This window comes from Diabrotica virgifera, chromosome 2, assembly GCF_917563875.1.
Source record: "Diabrotica virgifera virgifera chromosome 2, PGI_DIABVI_V3a".
Taxonomy (NCBI): domain Eukaryota; kingdom Metazoa; phylum Arthropoda; class Insecta; order Coleoptera; family Chrysomelidae; genus Diabrotica; species Diabrotica virgifera.
The window spans coordinates 133,814,363-133,837,260 of NC_065444.1; the positions used below are offsets into that span (position 1 = coordinate 133,814,363).

Below are 22,898 nucleotides of genomic sequence, written 5' to 3' on the forward strand. Positions count from 1 at the left end.
TGTCGAACTGGGCACCAAACCAAAATTGAACCATCCATGGACATCAGATTTATAAAGGGTATATCCAAGGACGGAACAACCAGGAAAAGGTGTGAGCCAATTCGCACAATATCACAAGTAAATGTATCAAAGTGAATAAAAAAAAATCAGTAACTAAAATAAGTAAAGAATTGAACACTTAATCCAAAATTGGACTAACAATGGACACCAGATTCATAATAGTATATCCAGAGAAGAACAATCAGGAAGATTTATGGAACAATTCTCACTAATGCCAAATAATACTAATAATAAACATACCAAAGGAATCCAAAATTCAATAACCAAAATAAATGTGGAATCGGACACTCAATCCAAAGTCGAACTATCAGTGGATACCAGATTCATAAAAGGCATATCCAAAGAAGAACGACCAGGCAAATTTATGGACCAATTCACACCAATACTAAACCACATAAACATATCAGGTCTACGTACACCCACATCCGGTAATACGAACCTATCCAACCAAATACACAAAATAAATGAAGAATCGGACACTTATCCAGAATCGGACTATCAATGGACACCAGATTTATATAAGGGTATATCCAAAGAAGAACGATCAGGCAAATTTATGGACCAATTCTTACTAATACTAAATAAACTAAATTATTGGATCCAATGGTAACTAATACTGAACAAAATAAATAAATTAGGTCTACATACACCCTCATCCGGTAATATGAACCTATCCAAACTAAGTAATCAAAATAAGTCAGAATAAATATTGCTAACAGACTAAGTAACAGAGAGGTAACCAAATTAAATCAAAGGTAAGATAAATACCTAAAAGTCTATTGACTAAAGTGGTCTAGAAACTTAATAAACTTAATTCGTGCTGGTATTCACTTATAGCATGTGGCTACAACAGATGTATTAGAATAACCAGACTCAGATAAAGTACCAATTATGTAAGAATAAGTAAGAAAGTAGACAGAATGAATGGTGAACTTACAAGTTATCTGACACTACGATAACTAATAGGAAGAAAAAAAAATATATGATAAGTGATAAAAAAAAATGTCGAGAACGAGCAACAATTTCAAATAAAACTGCAGATGGATAATGTCTTCTCGCCTACATAGAAGTATTCAGGAAATATTCCCGAATCTGAAGAACGAATAATAAGTAAGGAAAGAAGTTATATTTACATCTCAGTACAAAATTTTTACTGGGTACAAAATTACATAAGTCTTCTACCAAATGGTTATAGTACGCCCGCTACGTACAACTAAAGGAAACTGACAAAGATGAAAATACTACAAATAAATAGGCCCAAGCCTCACTAAGGGAAAATACAATAATGAATAAATAAAGTTAAATATACAATTGACTAAAGTAGAAATGAAGTTGAGATAAATACCGACGATGACCTAAATTAACCGAACAAATGGAATAAAGCGAATAACAGTAAAATATTTGGGAAACAAGCTAGTAATATTAAAAAAATAAATTTACCCGAATTACATAAACCAATATCAAAGCAATAATAAAGTATTAAAAACCTAATTTTCTCTAGGCTTATTCCTGTGCACAAGAAGTTACCGTAGATACAAAGTTTGGGAACCAAATAATCTAATATACAAATATGTCATATTAAAAAAAAAACCAGAGGTAAACTAAATCTGGAAAAAAAATTAATTAACATAGCGCATTAAACCGAGAGTCTGAAATGTAAAAAAAACCAATAGTTACTAAAACACACTAATTGTTTCCAAACGAATCCCAATGATTCCTAAAAAGGTTGCGGTTGCATCCTAGAAAATGATGCACCAGGATGGTGCGACCCATGACTCCTGTAGGTCCAGGTGCCAAGACGAAAATTGAGCTGGAACGCTCCCATAGCTTGTTCCCAAAAAGACGTATTCCCATGATGACTTGACTGTGGCTGTAGTGGTTTCCCTAGGTGGTCAAATAAGGTCTACGACTTCATGGTAGGGTTTCTCCTAAATGGCTAAAAAACATTCCCAGTTTTATTTCTCATTTTAAACATGAGCAAAAAGTAAAGGGAAGAAGAAATAATTGAGGAACTTTTTAGAAGCAATAGTATAGAAAAACCGACCATTAAAACTGGAACAAAAACCAATCTCAGGTAACCTTGAACTGTTTTGAGTGTGAATACATGGACAAATGACATTGAAATGATTTATTTGAGGAAATATCTGTAAAAATATATTGAATTTATAAAATATTGGATGTTGAATAATTTAAAACCTACAGAGAAATGGTAATTATTTTCAATATTAATTTGAGGACTTCAAAAATGTTTGGTTATGTAAAACCAAAAACCACATTAATATAAAGATCGATATAAAGATAATATAAAGATCGAAATCATCTACACCCTTCCCTTAATAGATTGACTAAGAAAGTTTAACAATGGGACTAATATTTTAAATATTCCACAACAAAAAAACACATGACAATGGCTAATTAAAAATTATTACAAAAAATAAATCTCACCGAATGATTCCTATTTAGACTCCAACAGGAGTTGTCACCCACATGTCTCCTCACTCCAGACAATCCTTGGTGGTAACTTTTTACTTTACTTTAAATTGCTTGATGTTATAAAATAAGTTGGATGAAATCATCCGCCATTCTATATGGTACCTCTATTCGACACAACAGCCAACAGTCAAGTAAAGAACGAGAGGCGCTTCTCCGCCAAGGTAAACGTCAAACTCTCTCAGAAAACGAAATCATTCTCGATAGGTGGAGTACGTTCCATCACCGAGGTATGACGTCACCCCAGTAGTCCTATACGAGAAATTAGAGAATTTAAATGGAGATCGAGGAAAAATAATTATAATAATAATTAAAGAGCTAATTTCGTAACGTGACCGTTACAAAACCCCAATATGAATTTTACAAATTAGACAAATAGGCAATTAAAATGGCATATTTATTTTTTTCTCCACACGATTACTTAATTTTTTATAAAAAAAATCAAATTTGACTATAAATAATTAAAAGTTTGGTAAAGTGAACCATAGATTTAAAAAAATTAACTTTTATTACAAAAGTTAATTTTTTTTTGAACAAATATTTAATTTATGTTACCACCCAATCAACTTATTTATTCAAACTAGAAAAAAATCATCCCCGGATTTAAAAAATTTGTTCGTTTTGGTCTTAGAAAAATTTCACCCTGTATACGCTTTCTGAAATGTCTAATATGAATTTTACAAATTAGACAAGTAGGCAATTAAAATGGCATATTTATTTTTTTCCCCACACGATGACTTAATTTTTTATTAAAAAATCAAATTTGTCAAAATCGGAATTTTAACCTAAAAATGAAAAAAAAAAATAGAATCACGGTTTAACTCGCTACAACTATGTTTCAGTTTAGTATTTTTTTTCTGAAATTTTTACAGCACATATCTCTTACCATTGTGAAGACTATGAAAATTGTTGTAGACTTTCAGTCTTCTTCTCATAAAAGTTATGAATTTAAAAAAATAAAAGGTGCAGATTCGTTAATTGCAAAGTTAAATCGCAAAAATTAAGAGAAAAAATTTAAAATGTATCTATTTGATCACGTCTATGGTAAACTATAGAAGTGTTATGGGTTTATGCTTCTCTATAAAGAGAAGTGTTATGGGTTTTAGATCTAGACGTGGTAGAGAAAAAAAAATGGTGAAGCTTTTAATTTAAAAAAAAACGGTGTTTAATTTTTTTTATTTTTATGGTAAAATTCCGATTTTGACAAATTTGATTTTTTTATAAAAAATTAAGTAATCGTGTGGGGAAAAAAATAAATATGTCATTTTAATTGCTTGTTTGTCTAATTTATAAAATTCATATTATATTTTTTAAAAAGCGTATACAAGGTGAAATTTTTTCTAAGACCCAATCGAACTAATTTTTTTGAAGCCGGACCTGATTTTTTTCTAGTTTGAATCAATCAGTTGATTAGGTGGTAATAGTATAACGAATGACCAAAATAAGAGACACATCGATCTGACCGTTCAAAAATTATGACGAATACAGATTTCTGTCACAATGCGAAACTCGCCCTGTATATTATTAAACAATGGGAGCAGACACTTTTTAATGGTCACTTGTTATTCCCCATAGGAGCCTCTATACGAGGTAGGAGTATGTACAGTTCCTCATGATTGACCCTGTATTTACCTTATAAATAAGTAAATACATTTTCAGTATGTAATATTTTTTAAATGGAAATTCTTTCCCTCCCTTTCCTATTTTCGATTTCAGTTCGTCCTTTACAATATGTAATCATGTGGTCGTTGTTCTCTGATGTAATGCTGTGACTAATAGTAGGAGAGCTAGTGCACCTTTCGAGTAACGGTGTGTCTGTGAGACTAGAAATTCTTATAGTGATAAGTCATAGCATGCTAAGTACGGTAAACCATCACCTGGCACACATCATCACTGCATGTCATCAACCCTAGGTTTTTGAAAGTGTAGAAAAAATTGGAACAAAAAACTTGTTGCTGTAAGCTTAAAATTTTTAAGTGATTTTGTTTATTCATTGTGAAGATTAAAAAATGGACAGGCGTTTTCGCTGAGCTCAAGTACCTGACAGATGAACCAAAAGGTGTGTCATATACAAGGTATTAATAAACAAGTGCAACACACTTTAGGGGGTGATTCTGTATAACAAAGTATTGACAGTTTGCTATATACCTAAGTGTATCTTCGCAAATGCTTTGTTTCCGAAATAAGGGGTGTTGAACTTTTTCTTACAAACTGACGATATAAATTAAAATAAACTTTATTCTGTAAAGTTGAAATTTATAGATGTGTCTGTCTAAACGATTTAAAGTAGGTAAGTAAAATGACAGGCGGTTCTGGCTAACATAAGTCCTTGACGGGTGTCGTGAAAGATGCTATGGGAGTGAAAGTAAGAGGTGTAACGTGAATTTAGGAGGTGCGAATGGGACAGTTTATCTAACGGTCAAATTGATGGGTGTAATAATTGTGGTACTGTATACTGTGTATAAACCATACCTGTACTGCTTCTGTAGAAAGATTTTACTGTGTACCTGTACTGTTGTTTTTATTGTGAATTGTAAAATTTGAAATTTCAATTTATCATTGAATCTGTCCATATTTCTCCTCATAATGACTAACAGGCGAATCTTACCTCAGTTTCCTACAGAAGTAATTACTTATTCTTTTCAAAAGAAATTTCTCTACAACTCAGACAACACTTATGGTTCATGCATAATGATGCACCAACCTATTTTAATATTAATGTATGTTATCACTTTGATACAGTATATCCAAATCATTGGGTAGGTAGGGTAGGTTAAATCTTGTGTCACGTTTAAGTGAGGTCATTTTGAACATTTGTTGTAGCTTTGCGCTTATAAAAAAAAGAGTGTGTGTACTCGTGTACGCACGTAAGAAGCTATACTTCTTTGGATTTAAATTTAAAAAAATGACTGCTCAAAGTTTTTCTGGAACTGTAGGTATCGATAGTGAATTAACATTAGTTGTTAAATCATTAATAATAAATTAATATCAAACGATACTCAAATTTTATTTTGAACTATCTTGTTTAGTACTAAATATTTAAATTTACTATTAAATTATCAACTACCTCTTAAAACCCACGAAATTTAATTTTCATATCTCAACCGGTTTCAGAGTAATAACTAAATCGTCAGTTTATAACAAAAAGTTTAACACCCAGTTTCACGGAAACGAAGCACTTACGCACATAATTATAATAAATTCCCATTTTTTTTAAGCAGGATCACCCCCTAAATTTTGTTGCACTTGTTTACTGACACCCTGTAAATGACAAATCTTTCGATTCACCTGTTAGGTACCTACTTATGCTGGTCGAAAACGCCTGTTATTTTTTTAAGCTCACAGTGAATGAACAAAATTAGTATAAAAAAGGGCTGATGCGTGGCAGGTGATGGTTACCGTACTTAGTATGCTATGAACCATCAGTATAAGAATTTTCAGCCTTACAGACATACCATTACTCGCAAGGTGCACTAGCTCTTTGTCTATATTATGTTATTGTAGTTTTGTTCTCAATTATACCAATAATATTGAATATAAAGTGAAAAATTTTGTGCTTTACATAAATCATAAAGCTAAGATACCGCATACTAACTTAATTTCAATTCCTCCTCACGTACCTATTTATTGGTACCTGCGACCCTGCGTCGTTTTTCCCGATATTAATTTGGTCCAACAATATTTAGTACACCGTATTTTAATTATCGTTTAGTTGTGGTTCTTCCACTGTGTGATCAAAAAAAGCTTGTAATATATTCCAATGTTTATATTAGGTCTTGCGCCCAATAAAAACAGATTTACAGTGGAACCTCGTTAACTCGGATTAATCGGGACCGCGGCCGATCCGGGTTATCGAAAATACGGGTTAGCTGGAGAAAATGGTAAAAATTAATAAAATACGGTATACTTACAGATAAACTTTGTTATAATTGAAATAGCATGAAATATATATGCACAGTACACATCTAAATTACGTATCAATTACGCCTTTATCAATTCTACCTAATGCTTCTAGTTTCTTTTCCATTGTCACTACAACATTTTTACGTTTTGTTGCCATTACCTAGACAAAAAAATACGCAAACACAAAATCTGAATAGATTTACGAACGATTACAGAAGGGAAGCGAACAATACCACTGTACTACACACAATATGTTATGTTATTTAATAACAGTGAAGACTAAGACCATTGTTTAAAAAATAATTTTTTTAATAGTCTTTTAGTCTTTTTTAAACAATGCTAAGACAGTTTGAAATAAATAAAGGATACTACAGGTGCCTGTTGTTTCCGATAACACGACAATGAACGTCGTGTGCCATGAGTAATTTTTACTATCGTATATGTAGTAAGTTCAAATTACACAAATACCCATTATCTCTCAAATATTATATTACATACATTTTTATTGTTGAAATGTTTGTCTGATAAAAATCGATCCGGGTTAGCTGGACTTCCGGTTTATCGGGGTTCCACTGTATTATCATACCTCCCTCACGAGACTTTTTTTTTAATTATTTATGTCGAGTTGGACAACTTTTCTATTTCGGAAAATTTTCGGAAGGGGGCCATTTCGTAAATATAGACTAAACTAACTAGTCTAAACTTTGCTGCGTCTGATAACTGGCGTGCACTTAAAAATTTGTCGAACAGTATTACCAATTAATTGTAAATATTGTTATCAAACAATCCTGCAAAATTCAGTCGTAAGGCTATAAATTCTATGACTCTTTACGCCTCCTATGGGTGGCGCACTATGAAGTCATAAAAGATGATTTTTTTGCAGGATTGTTTGATACAATTGTTTACAATTTAATGGTAATATTGTATATATAAATTCGGGTTCAAAACGTCCTCCGACGTTGTCCGATGCCTTGTTGCCAGTATCTTCTATCATTGCAGTTTTCATCTTCTAATCCTCGTACACTCATTGATCGTCTTACTCCTTGTATCCATGTCGTTCTTGGCCTTCCTCTTTTTCTGTTTTCTGTAGGTATCCATTTCATAATTTTCTTTGGCAGTCTTTCCTCCCCCATTCTCTGAACATGTCCGTACCACGTTAATTGTTTCTTCTCAATGCATTCTACAACCGTTTCCTTTAAATTCATTCTTCGCTTTACTTCCTCATTTCTAACCCAGTCCAATCTCGATGTTCTACTTACTCTTTTTAGGGCGTCCATCTCAGTAGCTTCTATTTTTCGTTTTTGATGTTCCTTTATTCTCCATGTTTCGGATCCGTATACCAATGTGCTCTTAATCATGGTGTTGTATATTCGCATTTTTCTTTGTTTCCCTATCTCGGTACTCCACAAAATTCCGTTCAATGATTTAATTATCGTTCTTGCTTTATTTATTCTGCTCTTAATTTCTGCATCGTCAGTACCTTCCTTGTTGAAATTAATGCCCAAATACTTATATTTATCACAGCTAGTTATTTTCTGATTATTGTCCAATATTATATCAGTTGAATCCTCACCTAGGCATAAATATTGTGTTTTTTCTACATTCATCTGCAATCCCCATTTTTCGTATTCTTCCTTCAATTTGCGAGCCATATATTCCAAATCTTTTTTATCGTTTGCACATATTATCTGATCGTCTGCAAAGGGTGTACAGGCAGGTGTTGTCGTCGATTTGGATGCCCATTCCACTGCATTTTCTTTTCCATATTGTAAGGGTTTTGGCGACATAAATCTTAAACAGACTCGGTGATATGCAACATCCTTGTCTGAGACCTTTGTTGACTTTAAACAAATCTGTTATTTTGTTTCCTAATTTTACTGCAGATTTCATGTCACTGTATAAATTTTGGACAGCTTTTATGAGAGTAAAGTTAATGTTGGAGTTTTGCAGTACTTCCCATAGTTTCGGTATCGGTATATTGTCATATGCTTTTTGCAAATCTATAAAAACTAGGTGTATTGGCCTATTCCGTTCTAATTTTTTTTCGATGATTTGTTTTAACGAAAATACATTATCCGTACAGGACCTTTCGGCGTTAAACCCGCATTGTTCTTCTTCTTCGTATCCTGAGTATTCTTGTTCAATCAGTTCTCTTAAAATTTTTGTATATACTCTGCTTATTGTATTTGTTACTGATATTCCGCGATAATTGCTACATTTTAGTTTATTTTATGTCCTGGTAATATTGTCCGACAAATTTTTAAGGGTGCTCCTGTTGTCCGACGCACCAAAGTTTAGAGACCTCTATATTTACAAAAAACACCCCCCTCCCGAAAACTTTCGGAAATAGAAAAGTAGTCCGACTGCACATGAATACCTGAATAAAAATAGTCTCATGAGGGAGGTAAATGGTGGGCCCAAGGACTATATCTTCAAGTTCTGACGATTTGTTTATATTAACACAAATGGAATCGTCAACAAACTGAAAACAATATTTTTTGGATTTGATTATTCTTGTTTTTTTTTGTAAGTTACTAACGTTTAGAAGTTAATTTTAATAAAAAACAAAAAATGAAAAATAATTTTATTTTTGGGCAAATCTAATAGATCGTTTATATTTCAGCACGAAGTACTTCGGAGGAGTTTAGCAGCGGCGATGCAGGCAGGTATAGGGACTCAGAAGATTATGCACAAACACACGCTCCAACTCGCGATAGTCGTCAGGATAAACAAAACAAGAACCAGGAGGAACGCGATGAAGGTAAGTGAATGAAAAGAAATAAGTGCACAGGGGAAGGGAAGAGTAACCTCATAATAATGTTTTCCGGAAGGTTGATTCATACCAACAGTCAAGTCACAGTCAGATACGGTACAGTCAAGATCGCTTCTGTGGTTTTCAAATGAAGTAATTCCCATGCACAGGCACGGAAAAGTCATAGCTCCTTCCTACGGTCTGCGATTTTACTGATCATCGCGCACAGCCGAAGACTGTTTTTTTTTTGCAGAAATTGCTTGAAAATAACTCAAATAATAATATTTGAGTTATCCTCCCTCTCAAAAAGGTCCGGATGATTGTTTAAATAATCAAAATGTCAAAAAATGAACGAAAAATTCGATTTTTTTCTTAGTTTTTTTAATATAACTTTAAAAGTATTCATTTCCGAGAAAAGTTGTACTGACATAAAAGTTGCGTAATTAAGTTTCCTACAATATAGAATTGGTTTAAAATTTAAAAAATAGTCACCCTTGTTGCAAAATAGCCATAATTGCGAAAAAAAAAACATACAAAAACAAGTATTCGCATTTTACGTTTTTCAACCATTTATGCTATACTTAGGACCTTCATATTTCGCACAGAAAAACTTTATGATACAGTAAAACAATACTGTAAATTTCATTAAGCTCGGTTTAATAGATTTTGCAAAATAAATTTTGCAATCCAGCTTTCTCAAAAAAATACATTTTTTCAAAATGTTACAGGACTGAAAATAAAGCAGATAGCAAGTTGAAATTTTTTTGCTTATAGAAGTGTACTGTACCTTTCGTTTGTAATTTGCAAAACTAAAATCTATTAACCACCACGACGCGCGGCGTCAGGAATTTTTTTAAATAAACATTAATAATTATTGGTGCTACGAGCAGGACTGCGGATAGTTTGCTCTGATTGGGCATTCCAATGACCTTTGATAATGATTATTACATTTTAATTTTTATTACATTTCGATATAAATAAATAAATTTGTTTATTGCAAAATAAAAACACATACTATATCCTTTGAAATAACAGTTTTTTAGCAAAAACTTTCTTTGTTAATATATTTTAACTTAGAGAATAAAAGTTTATTATTTTTAAACATATGCAATTGTTTAAACAATATTTCACAAACAATAATAAAATTAGTTTGATTTTTGTGGAATTAAAATATTAAAATACAACAAAATATAGAGTAAGAAAATAATATATTAGATAAATATTCTAAGAAATTTTGGTGGATCAAACACCGCTGTCCTGCGCGTAGCACCAAAAATTAATGTTTATTTAAAAAATTTCCTGACTCCGTGGTAATTAATCTATTTTAATTTTGCAAATTGCAGGTGAAAGGTACAGTACACTTCTATAAGCCAAAAAAATTCAACTTGCTATCTGCTTTATTTTCAGTCCTGCAACATTTAAAAAAATGAATTTTTTTTTGTGAAAGCTGGATTGCCAAATTTCTTTTGCAAAATCTATTAAACCGATCTTAATGAAATTTACAGTGTTGTTTTACTATGTCATAAAGTTTTTCTGGGTAAAATATGAAGGTCCTAAGTGTAGCATAAATGGTTGAAAAACGTAAAATGCGAATACTTGTTTTTGTATGGTTTTTTTCGCAATTATTGCTATTTTGCAACAAGGCTGACTATTTTTTAAATCTTTAACCAATTCTATATTGTAGGAAATTTAATTACTCAACTTTTATGTCGGTACAACTTTTCTCATAAATGAATAGTTTTAAAGTTATATAGTCCAGGAACCGAAGCTTTTCACCTCGCAATTTTTACAGAATGGATCGATTTGCTTGAAAATTTGAGAATAAGTAGTGGATAGTCCAACGATCAAAATCTATATGATGCCGAAAGGCACTTTTACCATGGGGGTGGTTTCCACCCCATCTCGGGGCTGGAAATTTTTTATTATATTTTGACTGCAAAAGTTGATAAAACATTCATACTAAGCAAAAAATGTTCTATACATTTTTTTGATGAAAATGATAATTTTCGATTTATTCGCTATCGAAAGTGTTAGTTTTATATCGAAAAATCAATGTTTTTCGGTATTATACTCATTTACTATTCACTCAATTTTTGCCGTAGAAAAAAGTTTTCCAATCCAAGTTCTTGGGAATTAAATAAGCTACAATTTTATATTTAAATATTTTTTCGTATCTCTGATGCTAATCTTTCTATTCTGAAGAAAAGGGCATTTTTTACCAAACTACAAAAATTCGTTATTCGTTTTTAACTCCATTTTTTTTTAAATAATCATTCTAAGCCAGTCAAACTTCTGGAATATATTATTAATACATAAATAAAGAAGAATGGATAAGGCCGATGACTAAGAACACCGCTAACTTACATTATTATGCTTCCAATTGAATATCTTGTTTTTTTTTTCAAAAAAATATATTAATTTTTTAACAGTAACTTTTTTATTTTTTATCCTAGAAAGTTTGTTAAAAAAGAATTTTGTAGGTTTTTACAGGACCTATAATGCTATCAATATTAAATCCTTTTAAAATCCTCATTCGCAAAAAGAGGTGACTTTGAAGGGGTTGGTAAAGGTGATTTTTGCATGTTATTACAAGTTTTAATTTTCAATAGCTCACTCAATTTTTGCCGTAGAAAAATTTTTTTTGGGAATTAAATAAACTACAATTTTGTATTTAAATATTTTTCGTAACTCTGATGCTAATCTTTCTATTCTGAAGAAAAGGGCATTTTTTACCAAATTAGAAAAATTCGTTACTCGCTTTTAACTCAATTCTTTTTAAAAACTAATCATTCTAAGCCGGTCAAACCTCTAGAACCTATTAATAAGACATAAATTAAGAAGACCAAATAAGGTTAATGACCAATTTTAATTAGGGTGGAGAGTAGGGGGAAGTTTCCGATCATTTTTTCGCTGAAAAAAATAGGGACTGACAATCTTTTTACTATAAGTCACTTAATTTTTGAGCTAGGGACTATTTTTTTTTCTGGAGATAGATATTTTTAAATACTTTAAATTAGCTTGAACAAGTTATCCTCGAAAAATGCATAATTTTCCCGTCTTTTGACTTTGAAACAACAATATTTAGCATTTTACGGAGAAGAGCTAACATATTATAAAGTATAGCTCGATTACTATTGGTCTTAAAGCAAATTATAAAAAACGGTTTTATTTATTTTTTCAAAAGGTACATTTTTGTTAAGCAAACTTGTTTTGATAGAACGAAAACTTTTTGAGTTATTAACAGAAAACTGATTAAAAACAATGATTTTTTCGATTTAAACCAACACTTTCGATAGCGAATAAATCAAAAACTATTACCTTTATCAAAAAAAATGTATAGAACGTTTTTTGCTTAGAATGAATGTGTTTACCAACTTTTGTGGTCAAATTAAAATAAAAAATTTCCACCCCCGAGATGGGGTGGCAACCACCCCCATGGTAAAAGCGCCTTTCGGCCTCATATAGATTTTGATCCTTGGACTATCCACTACTTATTCTCAAATTTTCAAGCAAATCGATCCATTCTGTAAAAATTGCGAGGTTTTGTCGTATTTTAAGCTTCATTACTTGGACTAATAATCAAAAAACCAATAAAAATATGGAATTTCTCCTTCATATTTTGACACTTTGATTATTAAAACAATGTTCCGGACCATTTTGAGTGGGAGGATAACTCAAATATTATTATTTGAGTTATTTTCAAGCAGTTTCTGCAAAAAAAATTGAGTCACCTCTCAACGTCCATCTCAAAACAGATGCGCCCTGGACTAGAGGTCTTCCCATGATCCGCGACAGTCTGTGTAGGTCCGTGATGTAGTGAGTGTTTTTGATTGAGATTGAACCATTTAACTTTATTTCAAAATGCCAAGTGAAAGAGAACGTTGCTGCAGCTGCAGCTGTGGTATTATTAGCAATTACAATATTATGCGATGTAGTAGCAGGATAAAGAAACAGAAAAGAAAAAATACAACAAAAGACGCGACGAGGAAATAGAAAAACCGGTAACAATGTTACACCACAATAAATGCAAAGCCTTTGTAGGGCTTTCTGATCAGTTGAAGTTGAAGGCATATTCTACTAGTTTACGAAAAGGAAGCAAATGGTACTGAAAATTAGCAGTAGAATTACTAACATGAACTACGATAATAAATGCGTATTGTTTACATTAGCTGGCAACAAAGAAAAAAATGTCCATCACGAAATTCAAGGAACAAGTTGTTACATACTCATTTTTTGGACGAAAGTTCTACAACGCCTCCTACGCCTAATCAAATCCACGAAAATCATGTTTTACTTGATAATGATAAGAAAATGAGATGTAAAGCTTGCTATGAAAGATCAAAAAACAGCCATGATTGGAATTATTCTTCTTCTTCTGGTTCCTATCCATTTGGGATGTTGGAAATCATATTGGCAATTATAACCTTGCTCGCTATGGCACGAAACAGTTCCGTTGAGATTTTTTTAATTCATGTTCTCAAATTCCGTGGCCATGATATTCTCCTTCTACCGGGTCCTCGCTTACCTTTGACTTTACCTTGCAATATGGACTGCAGTAGGGAGTAATGGTGTTGATTTCTCATAACGTGTCCCAGATACTGCAATTTAATGCGTTTAATGGTAAACACAATGTCCTCACTGTATACTTTTATACAGTGCGCTGGAATAAGTGTCACCCCCTCCCCCCATATTAACTCATTTATTTTTAGCACATAAGCAAAACGCTCGGACAGGTCGATTTTAAAAATTAAAATAATCATAGTATATTATATCCGGACTGGGACGTTTCGCCGTCGCCGTTTCGCCGTCGCCATTTCGCCGTCGCCGTTTCGCCGTCGCCATTTCGCCGTCGCCGTTTCGCCGTCGAGCCACTTCGCCGTCGGCCGTTTCGCCGTCGAGCCAGTTCGCTGTCGGCCGTTTCGCCGTCGAGCCAGTTCGCCGTCGGCCGTTTCGCCGTCGCCATCCCGGCATTGGTTAAGTTTACAAGAACGTGATAACATACTAACTTTTTTTTATACTAAATGTCAGTGTAAATAAAATGCTGATGTTGGTAGTTAAACCAAGTTATATTTTCGTTTTCAACTATACATTGTTTTCGTCTGAAAAATAAAATATTTACAGTATTAAAAATATGACTATTATCAGATTCCCGGAAATAAACAATATTGAGAAAAGGGATTTCAATTTCAATTATTTTTACTGTATCAAAAATAAAAAACTTCATTATGCAAAAGTGTTCGAAATATAATCGTTCGAAAACCATTCAAAATTTATATACAAGTAATGGCGACGGCGAAATGGCTCGACGGCGAAACGGCGACGGCGAAATGGCTCGACGGCGAAACGGCGACGGCGAAATGGCTCGACGGCGAAATGGGAAAAAGTTACAGATACCTGTAACTTCCAAAAGCTGGAATCGTGACGAACCGTTGTTACTTTTTGGCAAGTTTGCTTGCTCTATATTTAAGCTTTCCTAAACTTATGATACCTAGCAGAGATTTTTGACACAACGCCCTGTGTTCTGTGTTACCCTACCACTGCAGCTATAAGTTAGTTTATTTATTTTCGCTCATTTAACAACTAAAGCAAATAATCTATAACGTACCAAGCTGTGCTATCTGATTGTATAACAGTAACAAGTATTTTCAAAAAAAAATTATTATTGGTTTGAAATACATAGTGATTCCATATAAGTTTGGCTGTATATAAATATACATAAAAAGAGAAGAAACTTTTCCGGAAATACACAACAACATAGTGACTATTTACTATGTAACAGACAACTATATAACTTAAATTAATAATTTCTGGGTCGGTGAATGTTCTCATAGATTGTATGACGTTCCAGGGACAAACTTCATTAAAAATGTCGGACAAATTTCATGTTGTAAATAATTAGATTTAATGGTAAAAATACTAGCTCATTTGCTTGTTCCAAGTTCGTTTCAATAAAATTTGCATAGATCCCAGTTCTCAGTCCAGAAACTTTAAAATACTTATTTCAGTATTATTATTAGCTGAATACTTGCCGCATTACGTTTGAAAACTTAAACTTAAATTAATAATTTTAGTAGTAAGTAGACAGGTTACTGTTTATAGTTTTTTATGGGATCAGAAGTCAATTCAGTCAGAAATTATTCTCGCCTCCCGCTGATAATTATGTGTAAAGGAGAGGTCCAGTAGGATCTTCATAGCTTCCTTTGATGTGCCCCTCATAGCCACTGCTTAGTTTGAGGATTCCAAATTTCTGCTGCACCTTTTGCCACCATATAACTGATTCATATATAATTGTTGGTTTGACGACTGTGTTATAAATCTAATATAACATACCTGATTTTAAAACCTACATTTTTCCATGAGTGCATCTGGATAGCTTTAACGTAGTTTGGTTATTCGGTCTATCTGCTAATTCCAAGTACGCTTAGTGTTTAATATTACCCCACTTTACTTTACTTTACCCTAATTTTCATGAGTCTTTGACGCGTTTACTGTTGCCTTCCATGTTCATCGGTCCTTTGAAACTATTGTCTTACATTTTCTCCAGATTATATCTGACTGCATCTTTTTACCTTTTTCTAGTCTCTCTATAGATTTTCTCCCATCTCTGTCTTTCCAAAAACACATTGTTTATAAGGCTATTGTCATTAATAGGGCTTTTCATTCACAGTCATTTGTTTCGAGCTTCTGTCATGTGTCACATAATATTAATATATCTACGTCGTACGTTATTGGTATTACCAATGATACAAACCGAAGACGTATGACGTAGATATAGTAATATTATGTGGCACATGACAGAAGCTCGAAACAAATGACAATCGATGAAAAGCCCTATACGGTAGTAACACGGGTCCTATCTGTCTTAGTATATTGGTCTTTATATACCTCACTAGATTTTCCTCACCAGAACGTCATTGTTGTGTTTGCTCCTCCATTCGTTTGTCACGCTTTCTCTGCACGGGCCATATATTACTTGAAGGATTTTACGTTTCTACACGAGAAATTTATATACTTACTTCTTTTTTGTCAGCGTCCATTTTTCGCTTCCATATGCGACTGATCGTCGTATTAGGTTTTGTACATCTGGATTTTTACAAATTATTAAAGAAATTTTAACCAAATTAGATGTTGCATTACATAGAAAGATCTGTTTCCCCCCAGTATTAGCGTTTCAATTTCTCGTTCTACATTGTTGTTGTTGGTTATTGTTGTTCCTGGATATTTAACTTCTTTACTTGGCCTACCATTTTTAAATGTGTACCGCTTACACTTAGTGGATCCAACCCTTCTGAATACCTCCTAGTAAAGTTCATAATTTTGGACTTCTGGGGGCTTAGTTAAATCCTACATTTGAAGTCTATTTTGTAACTAGAAATAAGACAAATCCCGAGAAACTTCTCGGGAGTGAAAAATGTTATGGTTAAAATAGCCACGGAAGACGCTATAGAACCTTATTTTAAGCAAAAACTGTTCTATAATTATTTTTTGAAAACTCAATACTTTTTGAGTTATTCGTGGTTGAAAATTGAATATTTTCATTGAAAAATTACACCTTTTCGGACGGATTTTTGTGAATACCTTAAAAAACTATGCATCTAACAAAAAAACTATATAAAATATTTCTGTAGGTTATAAAAAAAAGAGATTCGTTCCTTCATAAATCTTCTAGTTAGAATAGAAAGGGGTAATGGTAGGTAAGAAGAGTTTGTTTTTTTGCTGCATGCTCAAATCGGTGTATTTAACTTGAAATAACAGAGAAACGGTCGAGTTTAGGTGTATAATGATACCTACCACTTTTATAGTGCTTGAAAAGACCTTTGAAATGAGCAATACCAAATGTCGATTACATTCAAACTAAGTGAGATATTCTGCAAAAAAGTTGATGACTAATGTATTTTAAGAAGAAATGAGAAGTATATTTAACCCCTCATCCATCAGAATTTAAATACATCGTTTTCCTTCTACAATACTTTTTCTTATAGAAATATTTAAATGTTTAAAAAGTTGGACTGGTTTAAAATCAATGGTTTTTGAAAAAAAATAAGATCCAATTATAGAGCGCATTTTTAAATTTTCTTAAAAATCTTCTTTTTCTCGATGTAACTCGAAAATGATAAGAGATACGAAAAAAAGATACCACACACAAATGTAGGGTTTTTTCAGATAAAAATTTGCTTTTTATTTTTCATTACTGTATCTCTTATCATTTTCAAGTTACATAGAGAAAAAGGAAAATTTTTAAGAAAATTTAAAAATGCTCTCTATAATTTGATCTTTTTTTTTTCAAAAACCATTCATTTTAAACCCATCCAACTTGCTGAACATAGAAATAACACTATAGTGAAAGGTTTTGTAGAAGAAAGACGATGCATTTACATTTTGGTGGATGGGGGTTAAAATTACTTCCAATTTTTTCTTAAAACACATTAGTTATCAATTTTGTTTGCAGCATATCTCGCTTAGTTTTAATGTAATGGACCTTTAATATAGCTCATTTTAAAGGTCTTTTCGAGTACTACAAAAGGTATTGGTAGAATTATACACCTAAAATCGAGCGTTTCTCTGTTATTTCAAGTTGAATACACCAATTTGAGAATGTCCAAAAAACAAACTATTTTCACCTACAATATCTCTTTTTGTATTATAACTAGAAGAGTTATGGAGGCAAGTATCTCTTTGTTTTTTTATAACTTACAAAAATGTTGAATATAGTTTTTTTAGTTAGATGCATAGTTTTTAAGGTATTCGCAAAAAACCTTTCGAAAAGGTATTATGTTTCAATGAAAATGGCCAATTTTCAACCACGAATAACTCAAAAAGTGTCGAGTTTTCAAAAAAAAAAATTATAAAACAGTTTTTACTTAGAATTAGTTTCTCCAGCGAATTCCGTGATAATTTTAACCAACAAATTTTCCACCCCTGAGAAGAGGTGGGAACCACCCCCCAAAATAAAAGCACACATCGGCATAGGGTAGACTTTGAATTAGGAGATAAATAGAGGCTAGGCCCAAAATTTCATTAAAATCCATGCAGTATAATAGAATTCGGAGGTAATATCCTATTCTTTCTCCCATTTACTGGCGTATCATATTAGACAAGGCGAAAACGGCGGGTCCGTTGGGAAAATATTCCCATGAGATTTTTTTGCATAATCACATTCTTGAGACATCCCAGAATAAGGTTCAATACTATTCAATAGGCCCACGTGAAAAGCGGTTTATTTTTTTTAACAATTTTTTCTTAGTCAAATTGCAAAAATCAATAGTTTTGACTCTTTCTCTCTTTGAATAGTTTTTGACTATTTTTTTCTTTTATTGAATCAATAGTTTTGAAAAACGCGAAAATGACCCTTTTTAAGACTTAATAACTTGGTTAAAAATTATTATTATGAAAGTTAGAAACTGACTAAATTAAAATTTAAAGCCTCCGCTACATGATCCTGAAGAAATCTGTGTTATAAATTTATTACTAAGCTGCTATTTTTAATTAATAATAATGGGCGGTTAGATCGTATTGACGCGGCTGTAAATGTGAGTGCAAGTAAGATGCACAATTGGACTGCCGGAATGGCATCTCTCTCGCACTCAGCATTTACGACCGCCTAACACGTGCATGGCGCTCATTTTTATTACTTAGAAATAACAGCTTAGTAATAAAATAATGACAAACATTTCTTCAGGTTCTTGTAGGGGAGCATTAAAACTTTGATTTAGTCACTTTCTGACTTTTATAATAATAACTTTTAACCGAGTTTTAAGCTTAGAAAATCGCCATTTTTCGTTTTTTTTTTTCAATTTTAAATTGCTTATAACTCGAAAACAATCAACCTTATAACTCGAAAACGAGACCTTTTTTATCTAGAATGGTCCAAAAAACCTACAAAAAAAATGTCCGGGCCAAAAATATTGATTTTTGCAATTTGATTAAAAAAATTGTTAAAAAGAATTTGGACCACTTTTCACGTGGGCGACTTCTTGAACCTTATTCCGGGATGTCTCTTATAATGGCATGCATAATACATATTAAAAAAAATGGTGGAGGTTCTAGTCAGGGATCCTAGGCCTATTTTCACCATTTACTACTAACAAGCTAATTTTTCGTGGTAATATCATACCGTTGCCTATGTCTGTGGTATATCATACCGTTGCCTATTCTCCTTTATTTATTTTCAATATAAACTTGTCTTATATCACTGTATTTGTGTTTTTTATATCAACTACGGAATGATTATTCACATTGCTGTAGACTGTAGAATAAAATACTGCTCCAAATAAAATAAACTTGTTTTTTTTTAATTATAATTGCATGCATAATACATATATTTAAAAAAATGGTGGAGGTTCTAGTCAGGGATCCTAGGCCTATTTTCACCATTTACTACTAACAAGCTAATTTTTCGTGAGTAGCTTCATTTTGACGAGACGCCCAACTTTTTTCCTTACAACAATTTTCGTATGTAGTAGATAGCAAAGGTAGCAGGGATAGTCCAGTCGCAGTCGGGTTAGACAAATAACAGGCCAAACCTTGCATGCCGAGCTGCCTCAAATTTTATTTTTCTAATCTTTTGGGGTGGGTCAATAGTAGTGTAAATTTAAAATCTCGACTGAATTCCGAAGTTGCATTATCAGTCATTTTGATTTTAAACAGGAACCGTTTTTGCTCAATATCTCCGCCATTTTCAACTTCTCGAAAAAAAGCATGAGAACTAAAATTGTTGAAAATGTGGTTTTCTATAATTTCTTTCATTACAATTTTTTCGTGTAGTCGATATTTTTAGAGTTATGGGGGAAAATAATAATTATCATTATTCTCGCTATTTAAAGAGCTTCCATGTGCTTATGTGCCTTTCTATTTTTTAATATGTATCCACATTTCCTCCCTACAGGGTGTCTTAAACTTAACATAAGAAATACATTTTTTTTCTTGCGCCCGGTATGGGCTAAAAAAGTTTGAGTAAACCTTTGCCCAACTTTGTAAATACCAAAGAAAAACCTAAATTAAAAAAAAATTAACAGGATCCGTTAATCTGTTCACGAAAAAATCAACTATGAAAATGAGCATAATTCTCTATATAGGCCAACCAAGTTAGGTTTTTACTCGACATATTTGAAAGGACGCGGTTTGACCGTTGAAATGTGTAGTATGTGATATTACAGAAAAAAACTACCATCTTGGGATTCATCAATTATTTAGTGGAACAATTTTTAAATAAACAATCAAAACGTCAAACTTAGGTTTTTGCCCATAACTTAAAAACTTGTTTATTTAGAGATTTGACGTCCACAGATAACTTTTCAGAAAAAAAAGATGCATCGAATGGGATACGCTAAATGAAAATCGGTGAATAAACAAAAAAGTTATTGCAAAACGTACGACAAATCGCTGTTTTTGAATATTGTTAATAACAATTTTATTGTTTATTAAAATTTGTTTAAATGTACCTAAAATTGAGGGTATTATGGTGTTTGAATGGTGTGCAAAAAATGGTCCAGATATGTTGCATAGTTTTTGCGAAATTGAAATTGTTTATAAATTTTTTTGAAAAACGAGTTAATTTCTGAGGCTGGTCCAGTTAATTTGGCTAAATGGATCTCAATAACCAGGGGCATTTCCTTCGTTAAGGCATATACTAATAGTCTATAAAAAGTAAAAAAAATATATTTATGTACACAAAATTATTTGTTAATAAGTAGCACTTTTTAAGCTTATAAACAATTACAATAACTCCGTAGAAATTAAATCAAATTAAATGGAAATAAAAAATACGTAAACCTGGTTAAAATATACAACTTAAAAAAAATAAATAAAGGTCCTACGGCCCATGAGGGCTGAGTTGGCCCATTTTTGGCCCATCACTGTTGCGTTATTTAACAAGCTGAAATTAATCAATCTTTTATAAGAAAAGTCAAAGTTTTAACGAAATTTTTAGCACGAAAAAATGTTACAAATTTTTTAAACAGGAGTGTTATAAACAAAGAGTATTTTGCGTTCCGATTACTCTTTGTTTATAACACTCCTGTTTAAACAATTTGTAATCTTTTTTCTTGCTAAAAATTTCGTTAAAACTTTGACTTTTCTTAGAAAAGATTGGTTAATTTCAGCTTGTTAATTAACGTAAAAGTGATTATAAAAAAGGCCATCTCAGCCCCTAAGGGTCGTAGAACCTTTATTTTTTTTAAGTTTTGTATTTTAACCAGCTTTCCGTATTTTTTATTTCTATTTAATTTGATTTAATTTTTACGGAGTTATTGTAATTGTTTATACGCTTAAAAAGTGCTATTTATTAACAAATAATTTGGTGTACATAAAAGTTATTTTTTTACTTTTTTTTCATAGGCTATTAGTATATGCCTTAATAAAGGAATTGCCCCTGGTTATTGAGCTCCATTTAGCCAAATTAACTGGACTAGCCTCAGAAATTAACTCGTTTTTCAAAAAAAAATTATAAAAAAATTCAATTTCGCAAAAACTATGTAACATATCTGGACCATTTTTTGCACATCATTCAAGCATCATAATACCCTCAACTTTAGGTACATTTAAACAAATTTTAATAAACAATAAAATTGTTATTAACAATATTCAAAAACAGAGATTTTGTCGTCCGTTTTGCAATAACTTTATTATTTATTAACCGATTTTCATTTAGCGTATCTCATTCAATGTATATTTTTTTCTGAAAAAGTTACCTGTGGACGTCAAATCTCTAAATAAACAAGTTTTTAAGTTATGAGCAAAAAACTAAGTTTGACATTTTAATTGTTTATTTAAAAATAGTTCCACTAACAAATTTATGAATCCCAAGATGGTAGTCTTTTTGTAATATCTCATAGTACACATTTCAACTGTCAAACCTCGTCCATTCAGTTATGTCGAAAAAAGGCTTATTTTTTACTAACTTGGTTGATCTAATATCTCTAACTCTGCCTTGCAGATTTTGAACATCATTTCGGAATCAATTTTAAAATGAGCACAAGTTGCAGAATATGTAGGTACTTTTTGTTTGTCCTATATTGTACATAACTACAGACTAATCAATAAACCAACCGAAATAAAATACTATTAGAACGAACTTGTTAAGTGTTTTATTTACAAAGTACAATAAATATTATTTTAATTTCAGAAGCAATTAAGGTGTATGACGGGAACAACTCTTTGCGCAGACGGATATTCAGAATCATTGTAGTACCAAGACAGGCACCTTTGAGACAGGTTTTGACGCAGGCACTTCGGGCGTTTCATATTACGAAAGATCCAAATTCGTTTCATCTTACTGATCTTTATTCTCCGGATGAAGCAGTCCTGCAGGATCCAACTCCTGTACTTAACTTGCATAGGAAAGAAGGAAAAAGACCAGCTGTTTTTCTCAGATTCAGGTATATATTCAATTTAATCTCAGTTAAATACACAAATATTTTATTTATTGATTATAGTCTATTCCGAATGTTTGGACAGAAATTTGTTTTTAACATGTTTAAATGCTTATTACTAATAAAATAATAAAGGTCAAAGTTTTTCAACCTAATAAAAATATTTAAAAATATTTTTAAAAGATATTTAATAAAAAATTTATTGGACCATTTTCCTGGTAAGACCTCCATGGCTTTTAAAAATTGCAAGCCAGATGGATGCTGCAATGAAAACAAGAGGGAATTCTAAAAGTTGCAATTCACAACCTCATCTGCACAGCTTG

General features: G+C 32.0%; 2 protein-coding genes across 7 annotated transcripts in view; one reads left to right on the forward strand and one right to left on the reverse strand.

Annotated features, from left to right (window-relative positions):
- Positions 1–22,898, forward strand: part of LOC114336460 (diacylglycerol kinase theta) — a 338,858-nt gene that overhangs the window by 146,953 nt on the left and 169,007 nt on the right. For all 6 annotated transcript variants that reach the window (XM_050642805.1, XM_050642807.1, XM_050642806.1 and 3 more), the window contains 2 exons: positions 9,077–9,214; positions 22,329–22,581. In XM_050642805.1, coding sequence (XP_050498762.1) covers positions 9,077–9,214; positions 22,329–22,581 — 391 coding nt within the window. The remainder of the gene's footprint in view (positions 1–9,076; positions 9,215–22,328; positions 22,582–22,898) is intronic.
- LOC126879629 (uncharacterized) overlaps positions 1–22,898 on the reverse strand; it is a 442,662-nt gene that overhangs the window by 45,595 nt on the left and 374,169 nt on the right. The window lies entirely within an intron of this gene.